General features: G+C 43.4%; 1 protein-coding gene across 1 annotated transcript in view; it reads right to left on the bottom strand.

Annotated features, from left to right (window-relative positions):
• Nucleotides 1-24,295, bottom strand: part of LOC111157620 (meiotic double-stranded break formation protein 1) — an 88,298-nt gene that overhangs the window by 47,925 nt on the left and 16,078 nt on the right. Inside the window, exons 8-19 of the mRNA XM_022519198.1 lie at nucleotides 23,400-23,514; nucleotides 22,363-22,479; nucleotides 21,107-21,206; nucleotides 20,850-20,984; nucleotides 17,104-17,218; nucleotides 16,127-16,218; nucleotides 15,147-15,288; nucleotides 12,236-12,347; nucleotides 10,216-10,276; nucleotides 8,885-8,982; nucleotides 6,125-6,293; nucleotides 278-425 (exon numbers count right to left, since the gene is read on the bottom strand). Coding sequence (XP_022374906.1) covers nucleotides 278-425; nucleotides 6,125-6,293; nucleotides 8,885-8,982; nucleotides 10,216-10,276; nucleotides 12,236-12,347; nucleotides 15,147-15,288; nucleotides 16,127-16,218; nucleotides 17,104-17,218; nucleotides 20,850-20,984; nucleotides 21,107-21,206; nucleotides 22,363-22,479; nucleotides 23,400-23,514 — 1,404 coding nt within the window. The remainder of the gene's footprint in view (nucleotides 1-277; nucleotides 426-6,124; nucleotides 6,294-8,884; nucleotides 8,983-10,215; nucleotides 10,277-12,235; nucleotides 12,348-15,146; nucleotides 15,289-16,126; nucleotides 16,219-17,103; nucleotides 17,219-20,849; nucleotides 20,985-21,106; nucleotides 21,207-22,362; nucleotides 22,480-23,399; nucleotides 23,515-24,295) is intronic.

Genomic DNA, 24,295 nt, shown 5'->3' on the forward strand with positions numbered 1-24,295 from the left:
TGACCTGGAGAAAGTTACTTTAACCTAAGACTTGATTTTCTTACCTGTAAAAAGTGGAAATAATAATCTTTATCTCTCAGGACTGTTGAGAGAATTCACTAAATCTCAATGTGTCAGCCTCCTCCCACTCCCCATTCCACCAAGATTCTCCCTCTCCCTCTCTATCTCTCTCTCTCTGCCACCTGCCTTCTCTCTCTATATCATCATGGTCTCTCAAGGAGCCATGATGTATGGCGTGCAGCAGGAGGAGGAAGGGCCCCAAGCATTCTGTCCATACCTCATCTAGGGCACGGTCTTTGTCCTGGCAGATCGCAAGCAGATAGATGGAGGCTCTGAAGACCACCAGTGGAGGGCGCTCACCCTGGTCCTGCAGAGACAGGAGGAAGCTTTGCACAGCCACAAATAATTCTGCCTCTGAGACAAACCTGTCGACCAAGGAGAGTCTAAGTGAGAAAGACAGAGATGGCTATCCTGCCTTGTCACGTCCTGTCTTGCCACATCCTCCCTCTGCATTCTGTCCTTCTGCCCCAGCCTGTCCATGGCCTAATGACACCTTGCACAAAGAACATGCTATGTATACTTACAAAACATAGTCATACATGCATAGCACAAGATTCTATGCTTCGTATAAAGCCCTGTCAGGGGCCAGAAACTCCTCACTCACAACTAGAAGATGAAGTGTCTGGGCGCCTGGGTGGCTCAGTGGGTTAAGCCTCTGCCTTCAGCTTGGGTCATGATGTCAGGGTCCTGGGATCGAGCCCCACATCGGGCTCTCTGCTCAGCGGAGAGCCTGCTTCCCCCTCTCTCTCTGCCTGCCTCTCTGCCTACTTGTGATTTCTCTCTCTGTGTGTCAAATAAATAAATAAATAAAATCTTTAAAAAAAGAAAAAAAAGAAGATGAAGCGTCTGCCAGCTAGAATAGCACTATTAAAGAGAAGGATGCTACTTCTGTGGTTTAGCAATCCATTTTTTTGGCCAACAGTCCACTCCTCTTTATCATTAAACTGGTATGTTCAGTGGGTTAGTTTCTGGGGAAGGGAATTCGTCTACACTTGTACATGCAAGGGTAATAGGGGTGAGAAGGGGAATGACTTTTTTTAGTAAAATACAAAAGGCATATACCCTATTATATCTTTTCAATTTTCCACCATGGGTATCTCTCACCTATCAGATTAAGTTCTTAAAAAAATTAAAAATTTTAAAATGGGTAATACTAAACACAACATAATGTCCTGGAACAGAAAAGGGACAATAGATGAAAAACTAGTGAAATTCAACAAGAATGCCAAGACCATTCAATGGGGGAAAGGACAAGCTTTTCAAGAAATGGTCCTGGCAGGGAGCCTGGGTGGCTCAGTTGGCTAAGCAGCTGCCTTCAGCTCAGATCATGATCCCAGGGTCCGGGGTTGAGCCCCACATTGGACCCCCTGCTCAGCGGGGAGCCTGCTTCTCTCTCTCCCTCTGGCTGCTGCTCTGCCTACTTGTGCTCTCTCTATACATACATATCTGTCAAATAAATAAATAAAAATCTTTAAAAAAAAAAAAAAGAAAAGAAATGGTCCTGGCAAAATTGGATATACAAAAGAATGACTGTGACCCCTCACCTAACATGATCTAAAAGAATATAGACCCCAAATGGGTCCAGAGCTAAAATTATAAAACTCTTGAAAGAAAACATAAAGCAAAAACTTCACAACATCAGATTTGGTAATGATTTTTTTGGATATGACATGAAAGGCACAGATAATAACACGAAAAACAGACAAATTGACTGATGAAGGTTTTTAACTTCCATGTATCAAAAGATACTGTCAACAGAGTAAAAAGGCAACCCACAGAATGGGAGAAAATATTTACAAATCATGTATCTAATGAGAAATTAATATCCAGAGTAAATAGAAAACTCTTAAAACTCAATAACAACAATAAAACTTGCTGATTCAAAAATGGGCAAAGGATTTGAACAGACATTTCCCCAGAGAAGACATACAGATGTCCAATAAGCACATGGGAAGATACTCAACATCACTAATCACTAGGGAAAAGCAAATCAAAACTATGAGGTGATAACCTCACATCCATTAGGATGGCCACCATCAAAAAGCAGAAAATAATAAGTTGATGAGAATGTGGAGAAACTGGAACCCTTGTGCATCATTGGTGGGAATGTGAAAAAGTACAGCTGCTGTGAAAAAGAGCATGGCATCTCCTCAAAAAATTACAACTAGAACTGTCAGATGCTCCAACAATCTGGGTACATACAAAGAAGAATTGAAAACAGGGTCTCAAATTGATATTTTACACCCATGTTCACAGCAGCATTATTCACAACAGCCAAAATGCAGAAGCAATCCGAGTGTCCACTGACGGACAAATTTGTAAGCAAAGTGTGGTATATACATACGACGGAGCATTATTCAGCATAAAAAGGGAAGGAAATTCTGACATGCTACCGGATGGATGAATCTTGAGGACACGCGTTAAGTGAAATAAGCCAGTCACAGAAAGATATATGCTGTGTGATTCTACTTACAGGAAGCACTTAGAGTAGTTAAAACCATTGGGACAGAAAGTAGCATAGTGGTTTCCAAGGGCTGGTAAGGGGAAATGGAGAGTTATTCAATAGGTACAGAATTTTACTTCTGCAAGAAGAACAGAGTTCTGGAGATGAATGGTGGTGATGATAGACCAACAATATTAATGCACTTAGTAACCCTGCACAGTACACTAAAAATGGCTAAGACATAAATTTTATGTTTGTGTATTTTACCACTATAAAAAATTGGGAAAAAATACTAATGTACCAAGGTTGGTGTCTTAGTTTGATAAATGTACTATAGTTATGTGAACAGTAGGAGAAAATTAGTGAAGAATTCTCTGTATTCTTTACAACTTTTGTATAAATCTATAATTACCCCAAAGTAAAATATTCATTTAAGAAATATAAATAAAATGGATGATAGGTATAATTTACACATTGTACAGCTACTAAAAGTATGAGGCAGACCTATTAATAAATACATGAGCTAACATGAAGAGACCTCCAAGATCTATTGTTAGGTTAAAGGGCCAATTGAGGGGCGCCTGGATGGCTCACTGGGTTAAGCCTCTGCCTTCGGCTCAGGTCATGATCTCAGGGCCCTGGGATCAAGCCCCGCATCGGGCTCTCTGCTCAGCAGGGAGCCTGCCTCCTCCTCTCTCTCTACCTGCCTCTCTGATTACTTGTGATCTCTGTCTGTCAAATAAATAAATAAAATCTTCTAAAAAAATAAATAAAGGGCCAATTAAAGACCTTATATAATATCCCATTCTGTATACTGGGAAAAAAGAAGCATATGTGTGTTTCTTGATACATAGACAAGTTCACAAGTTCACTATTAGGGCACCTAATAGTAGTTAATGCTGGCAACTATTTTACTTGCATATTTACATGAATTTTAAAAAAAAATTCAAAGAATCACATGGGCAATAATCAATTTTATGGCATTGCCATAAAAACAGACATATAGGCCAATGGAACAGAACAGAGAGCCCAGAAATAACTCCATGCATATATAGTTAATTAAATTATAACAAAGTTACCAAGAATATACAATGGGGAAAGTACAGTCCCTTCAATAAATGGTGTTGGGAAAATTGCACAGCCACATGCAAAAATAAATAAATAAATAAAATTGGACCAGTCTCTTATACCATACACGAAAACTGACCAACATGGATTAAAGCCATAAATTAAGACCTGAAACCATAAAATTTCTACAAGAAAACATAGGTAGTAAGCTACTTGACATCAGTTTGGGGGATGATTATTTTAGAGCTTCTACCAAAACCAAAAATAAACAAATGGGGCTCTTTCCAACTAAAAAGCTTCAGCAAAGCAAAGGAAACTATCAACAAAATGAAAAGGCAACTTATTGAATGGGAGAAAAATCTTTGCAAATCATATATCTGATAAAAAGTTAATATCTAGGGGTGCCTGGGTGACTCAGTGGGTTGAGCCTCTGCCTTCTGCTCAGGTCATGATCTCAGGTTCCTGGGATTGAGCCCTACATCGAGCTCTCTGCTCGCCGGGGAGCCTGCTTCCCCCCCCTTCTCTCTGCCCGCCGGGGAGCCTGCTTCCCCCTCTCTCTCTCTGCCTGCCTCTCTGCCTACTTGTAATCTCTGTCTGTCAAGTAAATAAATAAATAAATCTTTAAAAAAAGTTAATATCCAAATATACAAAGAACTCATACAACTCAATAGCAAAAAATAAAATTAAAAAAAAGTCCAATTTAAAAACGTGTAGAGGATCTGAATACATATTTTTCCAAAGAAAACATGCAGATGGCCAATAGGTACATGAAAAGATGCTCAACATCACTAATCAGCAAGGAAATAAAAATCAAAACCACAATGAGGTATCACCTTATACCTGTTAAATGGCAATTACCAAAAAGACAAGAAAAAAACAAGTGTTGGCAAGGATGAGGAGAAATGGGAACACACGAGCACTGTTGGTAGGAATGTAAATTGGTGCACTCACTATGGAAAAGAGAAAGGAGATTCCTCAAAAAATTAAAAATAGAACTACCATATGATCCAGCAATTCTACTTCTGAACTCAAAAAGATATCCACACCTCAATGTTCACTGCAGCACTATTTACAATGGCCAACACATGGAAAAAACCTGCGTGTCCACTGGTGGATGAACAGATAAAAAAAACGTGATACGTACATACAGTGGAATACTATTCAGCCAAAAAAAGGGGAATCCTGCCATTTATAACAACATGGATTGACCTTAGGGCATTAGGCTAAGTGAAATAAGTCAGAGAGAAAGAAAAATACTTTATGATCTTACTTATATGGGGAATCTTAAAAAAAAACAACTAAACTCTCGGATACTAATAACACATGAGGCTGGACATTGTTACCCACGGGGTGAATGCTTAATGGGTATGAGGTTTTATTCTGGAGTGATGGAAATGTTTTGGAACAAGAGAGGTGGTGGTTGCACAACTGCAAATATACTAAATGCTACTGAACTGTTAACTTTAAATGATTAATTTTGTGTTGTGTGAATTTTACCTCAATACAATTATTTTTTAAGCTTAAGGAACAGTCTTTTGATTTTGAAATTTTAATCAATTGTACAGTAATTTGTTTGTTGTTTTTTTTAAAGAGATGAAGGTGGGGGGCAAAGGGAGAGGGAGAGAGAATCTTAAGCAGGCTCCATGCCTAACACAGAGCCCAGTGCAGAACTCGATCTCAGGACCCTGAGATCATGACCTGAGCTGAAACCAAGAGTTGGATGCTTAATGGACTGTGCCACCCTGGCGCCCCTTAAACTGCACAGTAATTTTTTAAAAGATTTTACTTATTTATTTGAGAGAGAGAGAGCTAGTGCAAACAGCAGGGAGGAGAGGGGTGAGGGGAGGTACAAGAGGAAGGGGAAAGGGGGGGTATAGAGGGAGAGGAGGAGCAGAAAGAAAGAGAGAAGCAGGTTCCCCACTGGGCAGGGAGCCTACTCCAGGGACCCAGAGCTCAATCCCAAGAACCTGGGATCATGACCTGAGCTGAAGGCAGACACTTAACTGCCTGAGCCACCCAGGCACTCCTGTTTAGTAATTCTTTTTTTTTTTCCCTTAAAGATTCCATTCATTTATTTGACAGAGATAACAAGTAGGCAGAGAGGCAGGCAGAGAGAGAGGAAGGGAAGCAGGCTCCCCGCCGAGCAGAAAACCCAACTTGGGGCTCGATCCCAGGACCCCGGGACCATGACCTGAGCCGAAGGCAGAGGCTTTAACCCACTGAGCCACCCAAGCGCCTCCTGTTTAGTAATTCTTAAAACCAAAGCAAACCACTATTTTTTTTCTATGCACAAACAATACTTTTTAAGGATACCAAAAAATTCTAATTAGCACTCTAGGCCTCTTCTCTCTACACTGTAACTACCCACCTGCCTTAACCCTCCTCCAACATATGAGCCCCTCAAGAATAACACCCATTTCTCACTTATCTCTGTGTCCCCAGTGCCCAACACCAGGCTTGGAGTAGACGCCTCTGTGAATATTTATCAAACTAAACTGGGCTACAGATGTGGGTCCCAGGATCCACTGCCAGCCACTGGCATTGAACACTGACCTATCCTCATGGATGTAGGCCAGGTAGAAGAGGAGCAGGGTGCTGTACTGTCTCTGGCGAGCAGTTCCCTCCACATACTGGCGATCTGACAGGAAGGCGAGGCTTTCAGGGCTCCTGCTGCTTATCTGGGGCAGCCCCTGCTGCAGGAAGGCAGATGCTGCAGAGAGTTCTGGAGAGGAAAGAGGCAGGAGAAAACCACACAGAAAACACAGAAGAGCAGGTAATCAGCACATAAATACGTGCCTACATGTAGGGTACTGCACAGGGTAGCAGGGTTCATGCAGGATAAAACGAAATCAGAGTTTCCTATTCCTTTATAAAACTTTCAACCTGCCAGGAGAGACTAAAGATGTGAAGATGAACTAAAGATGTTCTTCCACTAAACATGTGGAAGAACATGGATACAATCCTTGATTCATTCATTCATTGACAAATGTTCATTGAGTGACTACACTAGGCCAGGCTGTGAAACATAGGCTCTATCTCCCGGAGCTGGTAGCTGAGAAAAGACAGATAATGAGACAGACAGTTAACAGGACATGCGATCAAGTGTCCCATTCAAGAGTGACTCATACCACCTGGGGTGGGGAGGACAAGCTCAAAAAGGAGGGAACTGTGGGAGGTATGCAGAAAACAGGCAGAAAAGTGAGGGCAGAGAATCCTAGGCATGGGAAGAAAGGGGTTCAGGGGCCCAGAGGCTTAAGAGGACATGCTCAGGGTGCGGCAAGGAATTCCGTCTGACCAAACCAGCGATGAACAGATGTGGAGTGTCAAGAGTTCCAAAATGATGTGACATAATTTGTAGTTTGAATGCTGAGTCAAGAATTTAGATTTTATCCTGAGAATAGATCTCCTATGAAATCTCTATTTCAGAAAAGAAAGGGTATTTTAATACCAAGAGTATAAAGAAAAAGAATTCAGAGCTTAAACTTGAATAAAGTCAACTTTATAGAAAATTCACTATATTACCCTTATTTTTTACATTTCACCATGGATCAGAGGAACCTTCATCACTGTCTGACAGTGTCCCACAGACTGATCTTCAGGGGCCACCAGCTGAAGGCTGGGGTGTTAGGATGGTAAGACTTGATTTTTGGACAGATCTTTCCAGCAGTGGATGGAGACCAGTTGGAGGATGAGAAACTGAAAGCAGGAGGCCAAGTCAGAGGTCAAATGAAGGGTCTGTCCTGCCAGTACAGTGGACTTAGGGCCAAGTGGAGGATGAGGATGGAGAATACGCACATCAGAGCCAGGTCAGTTCTCCTAATTCTAAGTTTAGTGATTTTTGTGCCAAAGCACACTATAATCATTATTGTAAAAATGAAACTAATATGCTAGAGTTCCACACATCGACCCACCCTTTCTCCTAATATATAAAAGAAAGAAGCAGTCTGCATGTTAGTAAGGTCTGCTGTTCTTCCTGGTACTCTGAGATTTGACAAGGCCTCACTGTCTAAGGAGGCAGATATGTGGGGCTCCTCCTATTCCCCCAAAAGAGGATGCTGTCAGCAGCAGTGGGGCTAGCACAGTGAGCACAAGAGGTGCTGTGCCGTGGCTACCAACGTAAACTTAGGCGTCAACCATGGCAGAAGGGGTTGTGCTAGTGTCTCTGAAGGCCAGACCACACCTAACAGGCAAAGAGCAGGACACCACATGGAGAGGAGTGGCTGCTACAGTGAGAGACTTGGGAACCAAGCCATGCTGGAAGGAATGAAAATGTTCACCCGAGATTCGGTGTCTCTCAGCACAGTGCTGGAGAAAAAGGAAAAGAAGGAGTGAGGTTTGGGAAGTGGAGGGACATGACACATCTTCATAAATGTAAAAAGAGGAAACACGGCCAGTACCACAAAGAAGGTTTCATAGTTGCTGAATGAATAAGACAATGATTAAATTGTTTTCTACTATACCAAAAGAAGTCTAGGATAGAGGAACTCCATGGAGGCAGAGAACATGTTGTAATTATCACCATATCCACAGCAGCACTGAGGCCTCCCTGGCATGTAGCAGAAGCTCAGTGACTTTCAGCAGAGGGAAAAACTTCAGCTCTCAGCCCTCCATCTGCTGTTCCTCCGGCCTAGACTCTCCATGAGCCTCCTTTATCTTACGCAGACCTCTGCTAACATGCCACCTACTCACAGAGGCCTTCCCTGACCACCTATCCAACATGTATTTTCTCCCTCCACCATCCTCTATCCTTTTGTCCAGTTTTATTGTTTTCATAGAACCTATTCATTTTTGACATTGAATCTATGTGTTTATTGTCTACCTCTCTCATTCCATGAGGACAAGATGTTGGAACTCTATCACCAGCACCTGGAAAGAGCCTGGCACACAGTAGATGCTCAAGAAATATTTCATGAATGAAGAAACAAAGAAATGGAACAGACCATTCCAAGTATTTTGAGCAGAAATCTCTGGAGGTAACAAGTAGAGAGCGAAAGTTCTGCTGTAAGGGATGTTACAGAGGAGATGGCCTGGATGAGGAACTGGACTTGATAAGCTCTGGAGTCCTTCTCAGCCCTTAGAGTCTAAGGGTCCAGGAAGCTTGGATTCTCTTGTTTTCTGATTCTATTATCTCATCTCCTTAAGTGTTAGTCTCTAGTCCTACCATTCCATGATTCCATGGTTCCTCTGGCAGCTTCTAGCAAAGAGGTCATAATTACTGTGATATTAACTCACTACCCAGCCAATCAACAAAGGCATCCAGACTGTAAAAAGATCACCTTGGACATGAGGAGTGGTCAAGCCGCAGCATCTTACCTTCTTCGGAAGGTGGTCCTGTCTTCTCTGGAGCTGAGAGGAGGTTGAGGCTCATGCAGTAGAGGAAATTGGAACATACCTGATTTAGGGCTGAGTGACTTAGAGGGTGGAAAGGAAGAGAGAACAAGAGAGGACATTGTGACTTTGGCTGGAACAGCATTATCCTTGCCATATACTGGGGCACCACTACCTTGTGCCAAAGCCCAATGAAATTCTAACCACGGCTCTGGAAGAATAATTCTGGACGTAGCTGTGAATAATTAGTATGGAACCTGTTGCCACAGCTATAACGTAGACACATGGGCGTTGATTAAAATTCAGAGTTGATGGGCGCCTGGGTGGCTCAGTGGGTTAGAGCCTCTGCCTTCGGCTCGGGTCATGATCCCAGGGTCCTGGGATCGAGCCCCGCATCAGGCTCTCTGCTCGGCAGGGAGCCTGCTTCCCTTCATCTCTCTGCCTTGCCTCTCTGCCTACCTGTGATCTCTGTCTGTCAAATAAATAAATAAATAAAAATCTTTAAAAAAAAAATAAAATAAAATAAAATTCAGAGTTGAAAAAATAAGTCAGGGAAGGCTACTGAACTCCGACTTAACAAAACATAGCAACAAAAACAAGTGCTCCTAGACCAGGAAAGAGCTTGGGAGTACTAGGGGGGAAAGGAAGCTATTGAACCCAAGACAGGTAATTAAGATCTCCTTAATTACACACATGCAAAATTGTGACTTTGAATCCAGATCGATCCTTGTATTTGTATCTGCTCCTGAAAGTTGGGTGTTCTATTCAGAGATATGCAAGGAGACCTAGATACCGCACTGTGGTCGCCTTGCAGGTTGTAGGCAGTAACAAATGGGATCTGCCAAGTAAATGCAGAGACAGGTGGCAAATCATAAATGGGAAGGAAGAAAAGGCTACTGCAGAAACGTTAACAAGACAGACTACCGCCTCTATTTTGAACAAGAGAGTTTCTCCTCTGGAAATGCTAGGCTGGCAGCAACAAGGACATGACTCTCTGTGGACACTTCTTTCATACCCTTAAGGGCTTCCAGTTTCCCATTTGTAAAATGAGGGGTTAGACAAATGATCACCAAGAGCCTTTCCAGTTTTGACGTAACAGGTGCCCATCCACATGTCACATGGAATGAATGTCTCAGCAGAACCAGACTAAATAAAAGCTACAGAAGCACGTCAGGTTCATACCACCAGCTGCTGAGCAATTCTGACACTGTGTCAATCCCCTCACAGTCCAATGACTAAACCAGTCAGATATTTCCACTTGTCCAGTCAAGGACACTGGCCCCTTGGCCACCAATTTTGCCTGAGACCAGACATACCTCAGGCTGCTGCGGAATCTGGCCTTCAGTTCCAGGGTTAGTCGTATGAAAGATGAGGAAGCTTGGGAGAAGAGGGAAGCAAGCAGAGAGCAGTTTAAACTAGATTTATTACATCGTCATCCCTGCCCATACCAATCACATCCTCTACTGCCTTCCCAAATCAAAACCTCTCCCAGTGAGACTTCTCTCAATAAAAATCAGCACCATCCACCTAGATGGCAGCCACAAGCCAAGGCATTACCCTGAGCTGTTCCCTCTCCTTTCTGCCCCACATCCAACTGTCACACACCCCCCAACACCGCCTTTGTTCCTATCATCAACCTGAGTTAATACAAGAGTTTAAATTATTTTCTCCAGTCTTGCATCCCTCTAACTCATGGTTCATACCAAATCAAAAAGGATCGTTCTAAAACAGAAAGCTGAGCCTATTACTCCTCTTTATTAAAACTCAAAGTTCCTAGGATAAAGTCCAAATTTCTCACATGGCCAACAAAGCCCTCCATGACTGAGCCCTGGCTACTCCTCTGTGGTAGACCTTCCACTATATGCTATGTGACAGGAAGAAAGGGCAGGGCTTTAAATGATAATGATAAGAGGTAAGCATTGCATAAAAATTGAGGAAGCAAAAAAAAAAAAAAATCAGAAAGCAGGCTCCAGAGCCAGATTCCCTGAGTTTGAATCCTGGGTACACCACTTCTAGTGCAATCTTGGGCAAATTATTCAACCTCTCTGAGTTTCAGTATGCTTCTTCAGAGAATGATGATAATCATAGCACACACTTTCTAGGGTTTTTCTGAGAACTAAATGAATTAATATGTATAAAGCACTTAAAACAGTATGTGACAGACGTTCCTGGGTGGCTCAGTCAGTTGAGCATCTGACTCTTGATTTCAGCTCCGATCATGATTTCAAGGTCCTGGGATCAAGACCTGCAGGCTCTCTGCTCAGCGGGGAGTCTGTTTGTCTCCCTCTCCCTCCACCCCTCCTCCCCTCCTCCTGTTCACATGTGCTCTAAAATAAATAAATAAATAAATCTTAAGGGGGGAAAAAAAAACCAGTATCCAGGGCATCTGGGTGGCTGAGTCAGTGAAGCATCTGCCTTCAGCTCAGGTCATGATCCCAGGGTCCTTGGGATCAAGCCCAGCAAGAGGCTCCCTGCTAAGCAGGGAACCCGCTTCTTCTTCTGCCTCTCCTCCTGGCTTAGGCTCTCTCACTCACTCTCTATCTCTACCAAACACACAAACAAACAGTGTCTGACAATAGTAAGAGTGTAATAAGTGTTAGTTGTCATTAGTTATTAATTATTACTCCCTTTCTCTCTACTCCCTTTCTAATTTGGGCTGTTTTCCCCTTCCCATTCTCACCATCACTAATACTAAGGAAAATAAAGGAGACTCTAACTCTGACTCCTGGGCTTATTCAGCAGATTGAAGTATTTACAGGTAACAACTGGACAAGTGAGAAAGGAAGCTTTACACTTGAGAGGGAAAAAATGACTGGCGAGAGAAAAAATAAATAGATGCAAGAAAGCCTGGAAAAGGCTGAAGGAATCAAGAACCCCTGGGGTTCAATTATAAGAAGGCAGTTCAGTGTACAGCTAGACAGCAGCTTTCACACAGAGTGCTAGTTCCCCCCCAGAAGGCATCTGGAAGTCTATGGGACGTTTTTCAGGTGTCACAATGACTGGGGGTACTTCTGACATTCAGCACTCAGGCGTCAGAGATGCTAAACGTCTTGAGAAGTCTGAGGGAATATCAAGTATGGAGAACAAAGTGGAAAGATGTGTGTTGTGGGACTGGAACTGGAACCTCCTTGATATTCTTAGAGAAATAGCAATAAATCCGAGAACTTACTTTAAGTACCTTCGGTTGTTGGATAGTATTGCCTTCCACTCAACACTGGGCAGAATATAGATATTGACTCTGAGTGATCACATAAACCTCCTGCCCACAGGTTATGCTCTCTTTGAATACTCTGGCACCCGCCTCCCTCCCAACTTCCACACTTGCCTGATGCCTACCGAGCTTCTTGGAGAACTTCTCCTTCATGTGGGGAGCGATGACAAAGAGACTGTGCAGAATCGAGAGGAAAACTTCCATCAGGTTTGGGTGGGTGGCCTGCTCTGAGTGCCTCTGCAAAGAACCAGGAGGGAGAACACAGCCCACCAGGACTGAGCCTCTTAAGAAAAAAGCATCAGCAAAACTGGCATCAAATCTAGCAACAATAAACTAACCCTTTTCACTTGAAGGGCACAAGAAAAGCTAGGGAGCCTGAAATCACAAGCCTGCATCCAAGGATTGTATCCACCACTTAATAAGTTGTATGAGACGCATTACCTCTCTGGGTCTCTCTGTAACCAAAAGGAATAAAACAGTAATAACAACAAGACCTAGCTCCCAGAAACAAATAAGATCTGATGTATAAAAAAGTACTTTCGAAACTATAATGCAAAGTGATGCTGAAGTTTCTTTCTTTTTTTCTTTGTTTTTTAAATAGGCTCCACACCCAACATAGGGCTTGAACTCATGACCTAAGATCAAGAGCCACATGCTCTACTGACTGAGCCAGCCAGGCACCCTTCCCTGACACTCAAGTTTCTATGACTATAGCCATCAGTAATAATCATATAGTTTGCAAACTATCTTCACATTTATTTTTTTAAGATTTTATTTATTTATTTGACAGACAGAGATCACAAGTAGGCAGAGAGGCAGGCAGAGAGAGAAAGCAGGCTCCCCGCTGAGCAGAGAGTCCGATGCGGGGCTCGATCCCAGGACCCGGAGATCATGACCTGAGCCAAAGGCAGAGGCTTTAACACACTGAGCCACCCAGGCACCTTGTTCACATTTATTTTTCCTTTTTTTTTTAAGATTTTATTTATTTATTTGGGAGAGAGAGAGAGAGAGCATGAGAAGAGAGAGGTCAGAGGGAGAAGCAGACTCCCTGCCGAGCAGGGAGCCCGATGCAGGACTCCATCCCTGGACTGCGGGATCACGACCCGAGCCAAAGGCAGTCGCCCAACCAACTGAGCCACCCAGGTGCCCCACATTTATTTTTCATGTGACCTCTGTGAATACCCCAGTCATGAGGCAGCCCGATAGAGCAGACAGAGCTCTGGATTAAGAGTAGACAAACCGGGACGCCTAGGTGGCTCAGTTGGTTGAGCAGCTGTCTTCGGTCAAGGGATCGAGTCCCACATCGGGCTCCTTGCTCAGCGGGGAGCCTGCTTCTTCCTCTGCCTCTGCCTGCCTGTGCTCGCTTTCTCGCTCTCCCTCTCTCTCTCTGACAAATAAATAAATAAATAAATAAAATCTTTAAAAAAAAAAAAAAAGAGTAGGCAAACCTGAGTTCCAAATTAAGCTCTGCACAAAGTCACTTCGTGCCCAGGGGTTAGTTAACCCTGCCCCTCTCAGTGTCTCAGTTTCCTGCCTGTAAAAGATGGGGTCTCAGAGACATGGTTCTTATAGATACATTTCCTTTGGTTTTTAAACAAAGAAAATTTTTTTAAGATTTTATTTATTTATATCACAGAGAGAGAGATCACAAGTAGGCAGACAGGCAGGCAGAGAGAGAGAGGAGAAAGCAGGCTCCCCAACGAGCAGAGAGCCCAATGTGGGGCTCGAGTCCAGGACCCCGAGATCATGACCTGAGCTGAAGGCAGAGGCTTAACCCACTGAGCCACCCAGGCGCTCCACAAAAAATGTTTTTATTTAGAAATGTAATACATGCTCATTAAAGAAAAATGATCAAATATAGAAAAGTAGAAAGCAAGAATAATATAATTCTATCAATTACTTCAAAAGTTTTTTTAAATCTTAAAAAAAAAAAATACCCCAAGCCTCCAAACGCCAAAGTGTGGTATTTAGAGTCTATCCAGTTCCAGATCTGACTCAACACTTTGTAAGTCTAGGAAGAGGGCAGAGTAGATGAGGAACCAACGTGAACTGCCCAAGTGTTACTGCTTAGTGAGTGCCAATCAGAACGTGCTTGCAGTCCACAGCTCCTGACGGTGACCCACCTGAAGACCCCCGCATGCGGGCTCAAAGGCTTCTTCCAAGAGGTCTCTGCCTCCAGAACCAGAGGATGCCTCCCTGCTGCCACCTACTGTTCCCAGTAGGTGTACAAAAGTGCCCTGACTAAAAAGCACTCTGCAGGCTCACCTCAAAGAAGACAGGACTCACCCCAAGTCAGCCAAGCAGTCAGACACTCTGGACCCAGCTCTTCCTACCACCTCCATCTCAAGTCAGCTCAAAACGAAGCTCTTTCGGACCAGGTCTCTCTTCGGAGTGGCCAAATTTCATTTACAGAATATGTGTGTGTTCCTTGGTGAAGCCTGAATCACAGACCCTCACCACTGTTCTTCACTCATCCTAAGGACACATGGGTTCGAATCTCAGCACTGTCGTGCACTTGCTTTACGACTATTGGAATGTGACAACCCCATCTTTAAATTGAGGTGGTTATAGCACCCATCTCACACAGTCACTGGGATGACCAAATTAGGTAATGAAATACGAAGCATTTATCACTCCATAAACACTGCTTATTTATTATATTACTACTGCTTTCTACTTTTTCTTGAGAGGCATCTGTTAATGTTCATCTGTTAATGAAATACCACACTTTGGGGTTTCAGGGCTTGGGGTTTATTTTTTAAGATTAAAAAAAATTTTTGAAGTCATTTCTACACCCAATATGGGGCTCAAAGCCACAACCCCAAGGCCAAGAATCGCACACTCCACCGCCTAAGCCAGCCAAGTGCCCCTACACTTTGTTTTTAAAACCAAAGGAAAAGTGTCTGAAGAACAACAGCACTAAGACCCTCAGAAGGTCTAGTTGAGTACCCACAACCTTGTGTCTCTCGGCCTGGCTCAGTCTCACATCCCTCTCCTACCCAAACTTCATGCTATCTGTGGCTCAGGGGAACCTACCATCACCATGGGGATACAAAGGGAGTCACAGGCAGTGAGAAGAAATTCCGAGAAGGCCTCCAAAGTGTCTTCCTTCTCGGAACTGGGAGCTGTGAATGGGTTCTCCTGGGCTGAAGGCTCGCTCTGGAATTCCACAGCCAACCTAAGAAATCAACATGTGAGTGTATCCACTACTACCTATGCAACATAAAGGTCAGAGGCATCCTCCCAGAGCTCAGGGTTCTGGGAAAGTATCCCCATCATCATATCTAGAGAAAATTCAAGAGGCCTCAATGACAGAGCACCTGGTCCTTGGCCACCCATCCAGCTATGTTGCTCCCCACCCCTTCTCCCATAGTACAGGACTCTCCTGACCTATCACATGTACTTCCCTGAACACACCATGCCACTTGTTGTTTTACATCTCTTTGCCTTTACAGGTGCTGCTCTCTCTGCCAGGAAAGCCTTCCCCAGATTTGTGACAACCTAATGAATCCTACATATATACACAAAACTGCCTCTTCCCCAAGAGACTGTAAGCTCCTTGGGGGCAGGAGTCAATCTGACCTTATCTGTCTACTCCCACTGTCTAGCCACAGGCCAGACACAGAGTAGACTCAACAGACACTTGTTACTGTAAATTAAATTAGTCCAACAAGCATTCAGCAAACACCTATTGGGCAAAGTTATGTGGGAAGAGTAACAAAGTTGAATGAGACAGAACCTCATTGTATGGCAACAAAAACTTCACCAGGAGGGAGTCTTTAGAGACCTCCTACTCTAGCTCCTCTTCCTCAAACCTTCTCTACACACCCCTGCACACACACACACACACACACACACACACACATCCCCAACCTCTGCCCCTGCCAAGCTGCTCTCATTATGCAGCAAAGCATCAGAAATCAAGTGTTGCTTCTAGAACTTCATCCTCAGTCTGATTCTTCTCCACCTCCACCCTCCGTAATACTGCCTCAGACCACAGAAGGTCAGTCCCTCACCTGCAGGCATTTCTAAATCCCTCCAGAGTGCTCAGAAGGAACTTTCCCCTTCGAAGAATGGCCTTCTCTGAATCTCTGCTGGAGGCATGGCCCTGAAGTGAGAAGGAGAGGGGAGCATCTATTAGTCAAGTACCTACTCTGTGTCCCAAACTGTGCTTGGAGGACCACAGACCTCTTCCTCCCCCACTGGAGTCTGGCGTTCCCATACACCTAACACTTTCCAGGGGATCTTGGTTATATTTTCACAAATCTAGTCATCTAATAGCTCTTTAAAAAATGGCAGAAGGGGGAACATTAACTATCTGTCTCCCTGTGAACCACAGGACTGGCTCTGTTCTATTATATTTCTGTGACAGCAGAAAGCTGTCACAAGCTGGTGCACATTAGCCTAACTGGCTGTAATGCCCATATTAGTTGCTCCAAAACACACAAAAATCCCACCCCATCAGGTGTGATAAGCTTAATTTCCAAAGTTAATTTTGAAAGACATAACCAGCATTCACATTACCCATATCCTTTCTGATATTTTAAGTGGTGTGCCATTAAAAGCCAACAATTTCAACACATTGCACATTGGTCAGATACTTTCCAAGATTCTAGCGAACCCAGCCTTAAATAATTTTGTGAGCATGTTTACCGTAACTGCTTAGATGATATAAAAGACAAACTGGTATACTATAGTAGATCTGGGTACAAACACCCTGGGATTTACTATCCAAACTCAGATACTCGCTACTTTTGGACCTTAGAGAAAAAGTATTTGACCCTATGGCTTCAGTTTCCAAATCTGCAAAGATGAGGAGAGCAATCATGAAGCTTCATAGCTCTGCCATTAGGGGAGAAAAATAACACCTCATTATAGATGTTTTTGCATGAGAAAAAGTTATAAAGAGGCATACAAAGGTAAGGGAATTATCTTCTTAAAACACCTCATAGCATGATCTCCAGAAGAAACGGGCTGCATGCAGCATACTGACCAGGGGCCTCCTGTTCAGCGGGGTCTGGGAAAAATCGGCACAGCGGCTCAGCATGGCTTCAAGCAAGGCCCGCAGTTCCCTGTACTGCACAGGTGGGACGCTCTGGTGGTCCTTCCTGCAGCCGGAGAGACAAAGGCAAGCTCAGGGTAAGGTAAGAGGATTCCAAGATACTCTCATGTTGTTAGGCAATGGGAGACTGTGGTGGATCAGAACATGGGTGTAGGATCTGATCTGATAAAAACCCTTGCTCCAACACTTGTCTAGCTGCGTGACTCTACGCATAGTCCTTGCCTTCCCTAGTCCTCAGCTTTGTCATCTATTAAATGAGAGGTAATAGCAGTTTCCTCACAGAATTATTTTAAGGATCAAATTAGATAATGTATGCCAACCAGTTATGACAATGCTTAATAGATAGTAAGCCCTTGTAAATGACAGCTGGGACTATCATTGGTGTTATTAAGGAGACAGAGGGCTTTCTTATGGAGGAGGACCTCCCGGTGAAAGAAGTACTATCTAGAAATGAAGGTGCATGAAGACATGAAATGGCTACTACCCCCAAATTAGTAATAAGCTCTCTTAGGGAAGAAAGATCAAATTTGCTGTTACCTTGGTAAGGAAAACCACGATCAACAGGGAAATATTATCAGGACTCAGACTTTATTTCAGAATAGAGAAGAACTTCCTAAGAGTCAAATTCTAGAGAGGTAAAGGGGAAATTCTAGGTGGAGCAAGCTCCCCATTCTTAGAAATTATAAGCAAAGACTAGAAACTAGTTTTGGAGATTTAATCATTCTGAGTGTGGCATAAATGTGGAAAGTAACACTTAGGGTCCATCTGAACTTTCATATTCCATGGATTCAGGGAGGCAAGAGTCATAGATTAGCCTAACTGTGAGCTCCAAGAGGCCAGAGACCAGCTAGCTATATCTTTTCATTTTACCTGAACAGAACTAGATGCATTATAAACTGATGATAAATGTAAAAAGATGTTAAATGAATGAATAACCACTCGACAGGGTATAAAGTAGCTGTATTTGTTTCCTAGGAATGCTATAACAAATTATCACAAAACACATGGCTTAAAACGACAGAAATTTATTTTCTCATAGTTTTGGGAGATAGAAGTCTGAAATCAAGGTGTTGGCTCCCTCTAAAGGCTCTAGGGAAGAAACCTGTCCTGCCTCATTGTTACTGGTGGTTGCCAGCAATCCTTGTCATTCCTTGCCTCATAGCTGCATCATTCCACTTTCTGCCTCTTCTTCACAAGGCCATCTTCCCTGTGTCTATTACACTGTATGTCCAAATCCCCCTCTCCTTATAAGGGCACCAGTCTTTGGATTTACCAGCCAACACTGTATGACCTCATTTTAATTCAGTTGTCTCTACAATGGCCCTATTTCCAGATAAGGTCACATTCACAGGTTATAGGTGGGCATGAATTTTAGAGGGATGCTATTCAATCCAGTGCAGTAACTTAGGGGAAACCTATGTCAACCCTCATCCCTGGGCCTTTTTTGAACACTGAGAGTAATCTGTTGAGCGTTCTAACAAGCACTCAGTTCACTGTATATAGTTAAGCTTTGATTTCCCCTTTCCTTCTTCATTTCTAGAAGCTCTAAACTTTCTGTCCTACAGTGATTGTCAAGTCCTGGGTCCACCATCTTTAAATTCTTTTCAGCAGTTCTCATTCCTCATTCCTCCTTCCAGCTGGGCTTCCCAGAGACCCAGTGAACCACTATACTTCAGAGGGACCACTTCAGTAAATATTCTGGGAAATTAACATGAAAAATAAAATCATCTAAAGATTAATAACCAGCCCTCTACTTAGCACTCTCCACAATTCTGACCCAACCTGCTTTCCCAGCTTCTTCATGTATTACTCTCCTTCACACAACCTGCTGGCCAGACTAGCTACTGTACCCTAAGTAATCCCTACACTTTCCCACTCACAAACCTAAATCTCTCTCATCCCTCTTAGCATAGCTCGAACATCACCCACCTCCTGCCTCAAAGGTGCTACCAGTCCCCCAAAGCACTGGCCTCCTGGGAGACTTCCAGTTCTACCTGTGCACCTCTAATTGACATTGCTCTGCCTCTGTGCCTTTGATACCCTGTCAGTTTACTCATCTCCCCCTCACTGGGATTCACGTCCCAGATTCAGAGATTCAGATCCGAGGAAAGAGGAGGAAAAGAGACAGACTGAAGTCATTGTAATGTAAATGTTATTTTATGTTTCCATTTTTAGACCCCACCTACAGTCAAATCACAAAGACTTAAATACGGTTACAGAAGAGACTATAAATATTAACAACCTTTACCATGTAAAATTAAAGGTATAGCTGACTAACACTGAGAAGGAGAAGGTGGGGAGGAGAAAGAAAAAGTTGGATCCTAATATACTCAGCTAATCAAGGAGGGAGTCAAAGATACTACTTGAAGTGGAGGGAACAAGAAATGTAAGTTTTAAGTATACCATTTAAAGATTTGAAGACATTAAATATTAATTAGCAAAAATGCCAAGGAAATATAGAGAAGACAAAATAATAGGATCTAAATCTTGGTCTTTCTTACTGGTGACTCAATGAATAATGTCCTAAATTGATAAAGTGACAGCATTATAAGCACATTGTTTAGGTGCAGGGAGATAATCACCAGAACTAAAACCAAAATGAGTTACAGTTCGTTTTCTTTAAAAACTGGGAGAGGGAACTGTTCTTTTTCATTATAAACCTATATATTTTATTTTTTATTATTTGAATATATTACTTTGTTAGATTTTTGGAAAGGAAAACATGGAAATAAAGTAAAAGTTATTTCATAAATAAATATAAGTTTCCTCCATTACTTTTTTTCAAGATATCAAGCATCTTGCTAAGGAATACTTTACCATCCTGACCCTAGGATCACTTAGTCTTACCATCTGTTTTGACATCCTTCATTCATATGCTTTCAGGAATGAGGCATACAGTAGTGAGCAAACTGACATGGTCCCTGATCACTTGGACATTATATTATAGTGGGAACAGACACAAAACGAATGAATAAACAAGAACTATTCAAATGTTTGGTAGGTGCTATAACAGCCTAATAGGTCAGTTAGGGAAAGATGCTCTGAATGATGGGAAGAAGCCAGTGGTGCAGAGATTTTAAGGAAGAGCATTTCAGGCAGAAAGAACAATTTGTAGAAAGGAAATAGGGAGAAATTCTGGACTAAAACAGAAGACTGAAATGTTTAAAAAATTACATACACGGAATAAACAGAATAAAATGTTATTTGAAAACATGCAAGTGGGGCACCTGGCGGGCTCAGTCAGTGGAACATGCGATTCTTGATCTCAGTATTATGAGGCTCAGCCCCACATTGGATGTAAAGCTTACTTTAAAAATTAAAAAAAAAAACATGCAGGGAATTGGGAAGAACTCTTCCAAATTAAAAATATGAAAGCAAAAATAACACACACAGTAGAAGTGTTGAAAGATAAAGTCAAGAAAATTTCCCAGAAACTACTACATAATGACAAAAATATGTAAAACTGTTAGAAAACAAAGAAAATTAGAGGACCAGTCCAGATCCAACATTTGAACAGCAGTTCCAAAAACACAAAAGAGTAAATAGAGTATTGGAAAGACAAAATTGAGGAAAATTTCCCTGACCTACAGGACAAGTACTGCCCGGAAGCTTCCCTGGCTTGACCTGGCCCACGGCGCATACAGAGGTGGAAAGTTCAGTCTGCCTGGGTCTCTCACCTCAGAAAGGCAGAAATGGCCTTCACTGCCTCAGCAGCCACCTCCAGCACAGGGCTGCTTACTGCTTCTTGGAGAGCACGGCCAGCATCTCTACACATGGCTGAGCTTGTAAACAGCTTAATTTCCTCTGGCTGCCTGAGAAATGGTAAATGATCAATGAATAAGTTAATGCCTATCATGGACACAGCCAGGAACAAACATTTCTTTCCTTCTCCAGTCTGGCCCCTACAGGCCTGACACCCCATCACTTTGCTCACCGAGTCAGGATCTCGGCAAAAAGCAGCAGGCCCTGCTTATGCAGCTCTGTGTTGTTCATCCGGAGGCTTCCCTGTAGGCTCCTCACCACTGACTCGATACCTATCTCAAAATGACATGACAGAGGCCAGGGATCAGTGCTTGGTAGCTCCTTCACTGCCTGCCCAGAAGAAGTGAGAGGCTTTGGACAGCACATATTTGCTGGTGGCCCCTCATGGAGGGGCTCTGACACGACTGAACAGAGGGGATGGGACTGTGAGATCTTCAAGGGCAGGCCATTCTCTGATTCATCTCTGTCTCCCTGAAACTCAGCACAAGCCATAGCACAGGCCCTGGTACTTGAAGTATTTAGTAAATGTCTACTGACTGAGTTGTGCCTTTTCCACTAGACACACTCACATCCCTTCTCAAAGAATTGGGTCAGACCTCCACTCCTCCTGGAAGCCTTCCCTAATCCATTCAGGCAGAGCTATGGACCTCCAGTGAGCTCCCACACCTCCTATACTTCCCTTTGGCAGAGCCCTAATTGGCTCGTTTGCATTTCTCTCCCCTTCCAGAGGACAGGGACCACATTCTAGGTATCACTAAATCTCTAAGTCCCAGCCTGGTGCCTGGCACAGAACAGGAACATAGAATATAAAATGAATGACCGAACATGTCCAGTCTAAAAATCCAGACATGATGTAAAAAGTCCCAGACCAAAAAAATACCACCAGGAAGGAAGAAGGGACAGTTTCAAAAAACTATGAAAGAATGAATCAGCTAAACTTAGGGACTTACTTTATGGACACATATCTGGGGGACAGGAAAAGACTGAATCCAAGGCTGAGTAAAGTTATTCTTAAGGTACAGGAAGAATTCATTCAGGGGCTAATAGGAGTACTTTTCTCTTGCCAAACAAATAGAATTCTTCTAATCAGCGATGGGAACTGTCTGAATGTCCCTGCTTGCATATGGAATCTGGTAATGAGTTTGGGCTGATAGAAATGACTAGACCCAGCACTCCCTCCAAGGTGTAAGCTAGTCCCCCATCCTTCTTACTGCTACTCACCTTCAAAGTACTGACCACCCTGGGGGTGTGTGGGGTGGCTCAGTTAGTTAAACATCATCTGACTCTTAATCTCAGCTCAGGTCTTGATCTCCGGGTTATGAGTTCAAGTCCTGCACTGGACTCCATACTGGGCATGGAGCCTACTTAAAAAAAAAAAAGTGCTGACCACCACCCTACCAGAGCTAGTGTAGGACTCCCACTACCAACCATACACCGTGTGGCACTTGGAAAAGAAGAGTGGCTCTTCTGCCAGGAGTATCAAGCAGTTGTAGCTGGACCAGACAAGCACTTCGCTGGAAGAGGAAAGGTGCTCAAAGAGGAACTCTGGCCGAGAGAGGGGAGAAAATAATAAATGACAGTCGTGTGACCACGATCCCTTCACTAAAGCTAGGGGCTTGGACTACTCAGCATCTCACACCTATTATATCTGTTCACACACTCCCTCCATGAGATGTGATCATGAATTTACAGGTAAACCTGGAAAATAACCTCAGGATTATGGTCTAATGTCATCTTTTTAACAGGTGAGGAAACTGAGACCCAGAAAGAGCTATAGTTAATGGCAAAGGTTTGACTGGAACTCGGGTCTCTTAAAACCCAGGGTGGGTGGGGCGCCTGGGTGGCTCAGTGGGTTAAGCCTCTGCCTTCGGCTCAGGTCATGATCCCAGGGTCCTGGAATCAAGCCCCGCATCGGGCTCTCTGCCAGCAGGGAGCCTGCTTTCCCCTCTCTCTCTCTCTGCCTGCCTCTCTGCCTGCTTGTGATCTCTGTCAAATAAATAAATAAAATCTTTAAAAAAAAAAAAAAAAAAAAAAACAACCCAGGGTGGGTAACAGCATGACGCAGAGAGAAGTTTTTAGAGCCAGAGAGGCTTGACTGCATAGCCTTCTCTGCCAGTGACTAGTCTTATAAGTTTACACCAGTTATTTCCCTTCTCTGATTCTCAATTTCCTTATCCATGAAACAGCCAAGTTGAGGACCTAAATGCAGCATCTTTCCATCACCCCACACTAGGTATTACCCCTAGATGGTCAAGGTCATTATAAGGAATCTGTAGCAAGAGGATTCACTTAATGAGGCCTTATTCTCAGAGTCTATCCTGTACAACTGAGCTTGCCATCAACCTCCCTCTCCAGTACGCACTATCAAAAAAACCCCAATAGGACAGCTGCTGCTGCTGTGACTCCAGGGTCTTCAGTCAGAACTCTGGGGTCCTCAGAAGAGAAGATTAGAAGGAGCTCCCCACCTGGGATGTCGGCATGGATGAAGGCTGGGGCATGCTTCAGCGGGGAGTGGACCAGTACTGCAGTCATACAGTGGGCACTGGCCACCTGCAGAGTCTCATCTCTAGAGAGGAGAAGCTGGAGAAACAGGCAACAAAAAGTGCTATAGTGACAGAGGGCCCATGCAGCATCAGGCACAAGGGTGGTGCTCGGGGAGAGCTACAGATTAGGAAAGGGGTCTCTATGAAGAACAGCGGGTGGGAAACAGAACAAAAGAACATAAGGGCATCAAAGAACACTAAAGCCATCACCAAGAAGGGTTTGGGCCTTCACTGACAAAAGTATTTTCACAGCCCTCATCTTGTTTTGATGCTTGCAACAAGCCTGAAAGGTAACAAGGGACCATACTACTGTGAGTCTCACTTTACGGAGTGTGCTGAAAAGAACTAACAATGCAGGAATGAGGCTGTTATCCTTAGACATGGCTGTCTGCAAAGTTCATCACTGACTGGATTTGGGAAGCTGGATCTCAGGAGAGCTCCCGCCACTCCCAGAACCAGTAATAGTGACTCTGTGACTACTCTCTGTACAAACAATGGAGTCTACATGCTGAATACCTGCCATCCTTCTGTGAGTCTGGAATTTTGGTATGTGCTAGGTAGAGGGGGCCAAGGTGACTAGTCAGCCCTCAACAGAATTTTTGGCCACTGAGACTCCAATGAGCCTCCCTGCCAGGCACCATCTTACATGTGTTGCCACAATTCATTGCTGAAGAAAGTGCATCCTTGTCTGACTCCACTGGGAGAGGACTCAGAATCCTGTACCTAGTTTTCCTGAACATTACTACATATGCCTTTTCCCTTTGCTGATTTTGCTTTGTATCCATTTTGCTTTGATTTGCATCTGTATTAAATAAGAG

Source organism: Enhydra lutris, unplaced genomic scaffold (genome assembly GCF_002288905.1).
Source record: "Enhydra lutris kenyoni isolate GAN:26980312 unplaced genomic scaffold, ASM228890v2 scaffoldscaffold55, whole genome shotgun sequence".
NCBI classification, from domain to species: Eukaryota; Metazoa; Chordata; class Mammalia; order Carnivora; family Mustelidae; genus Enhydra; species Enhydra lutris.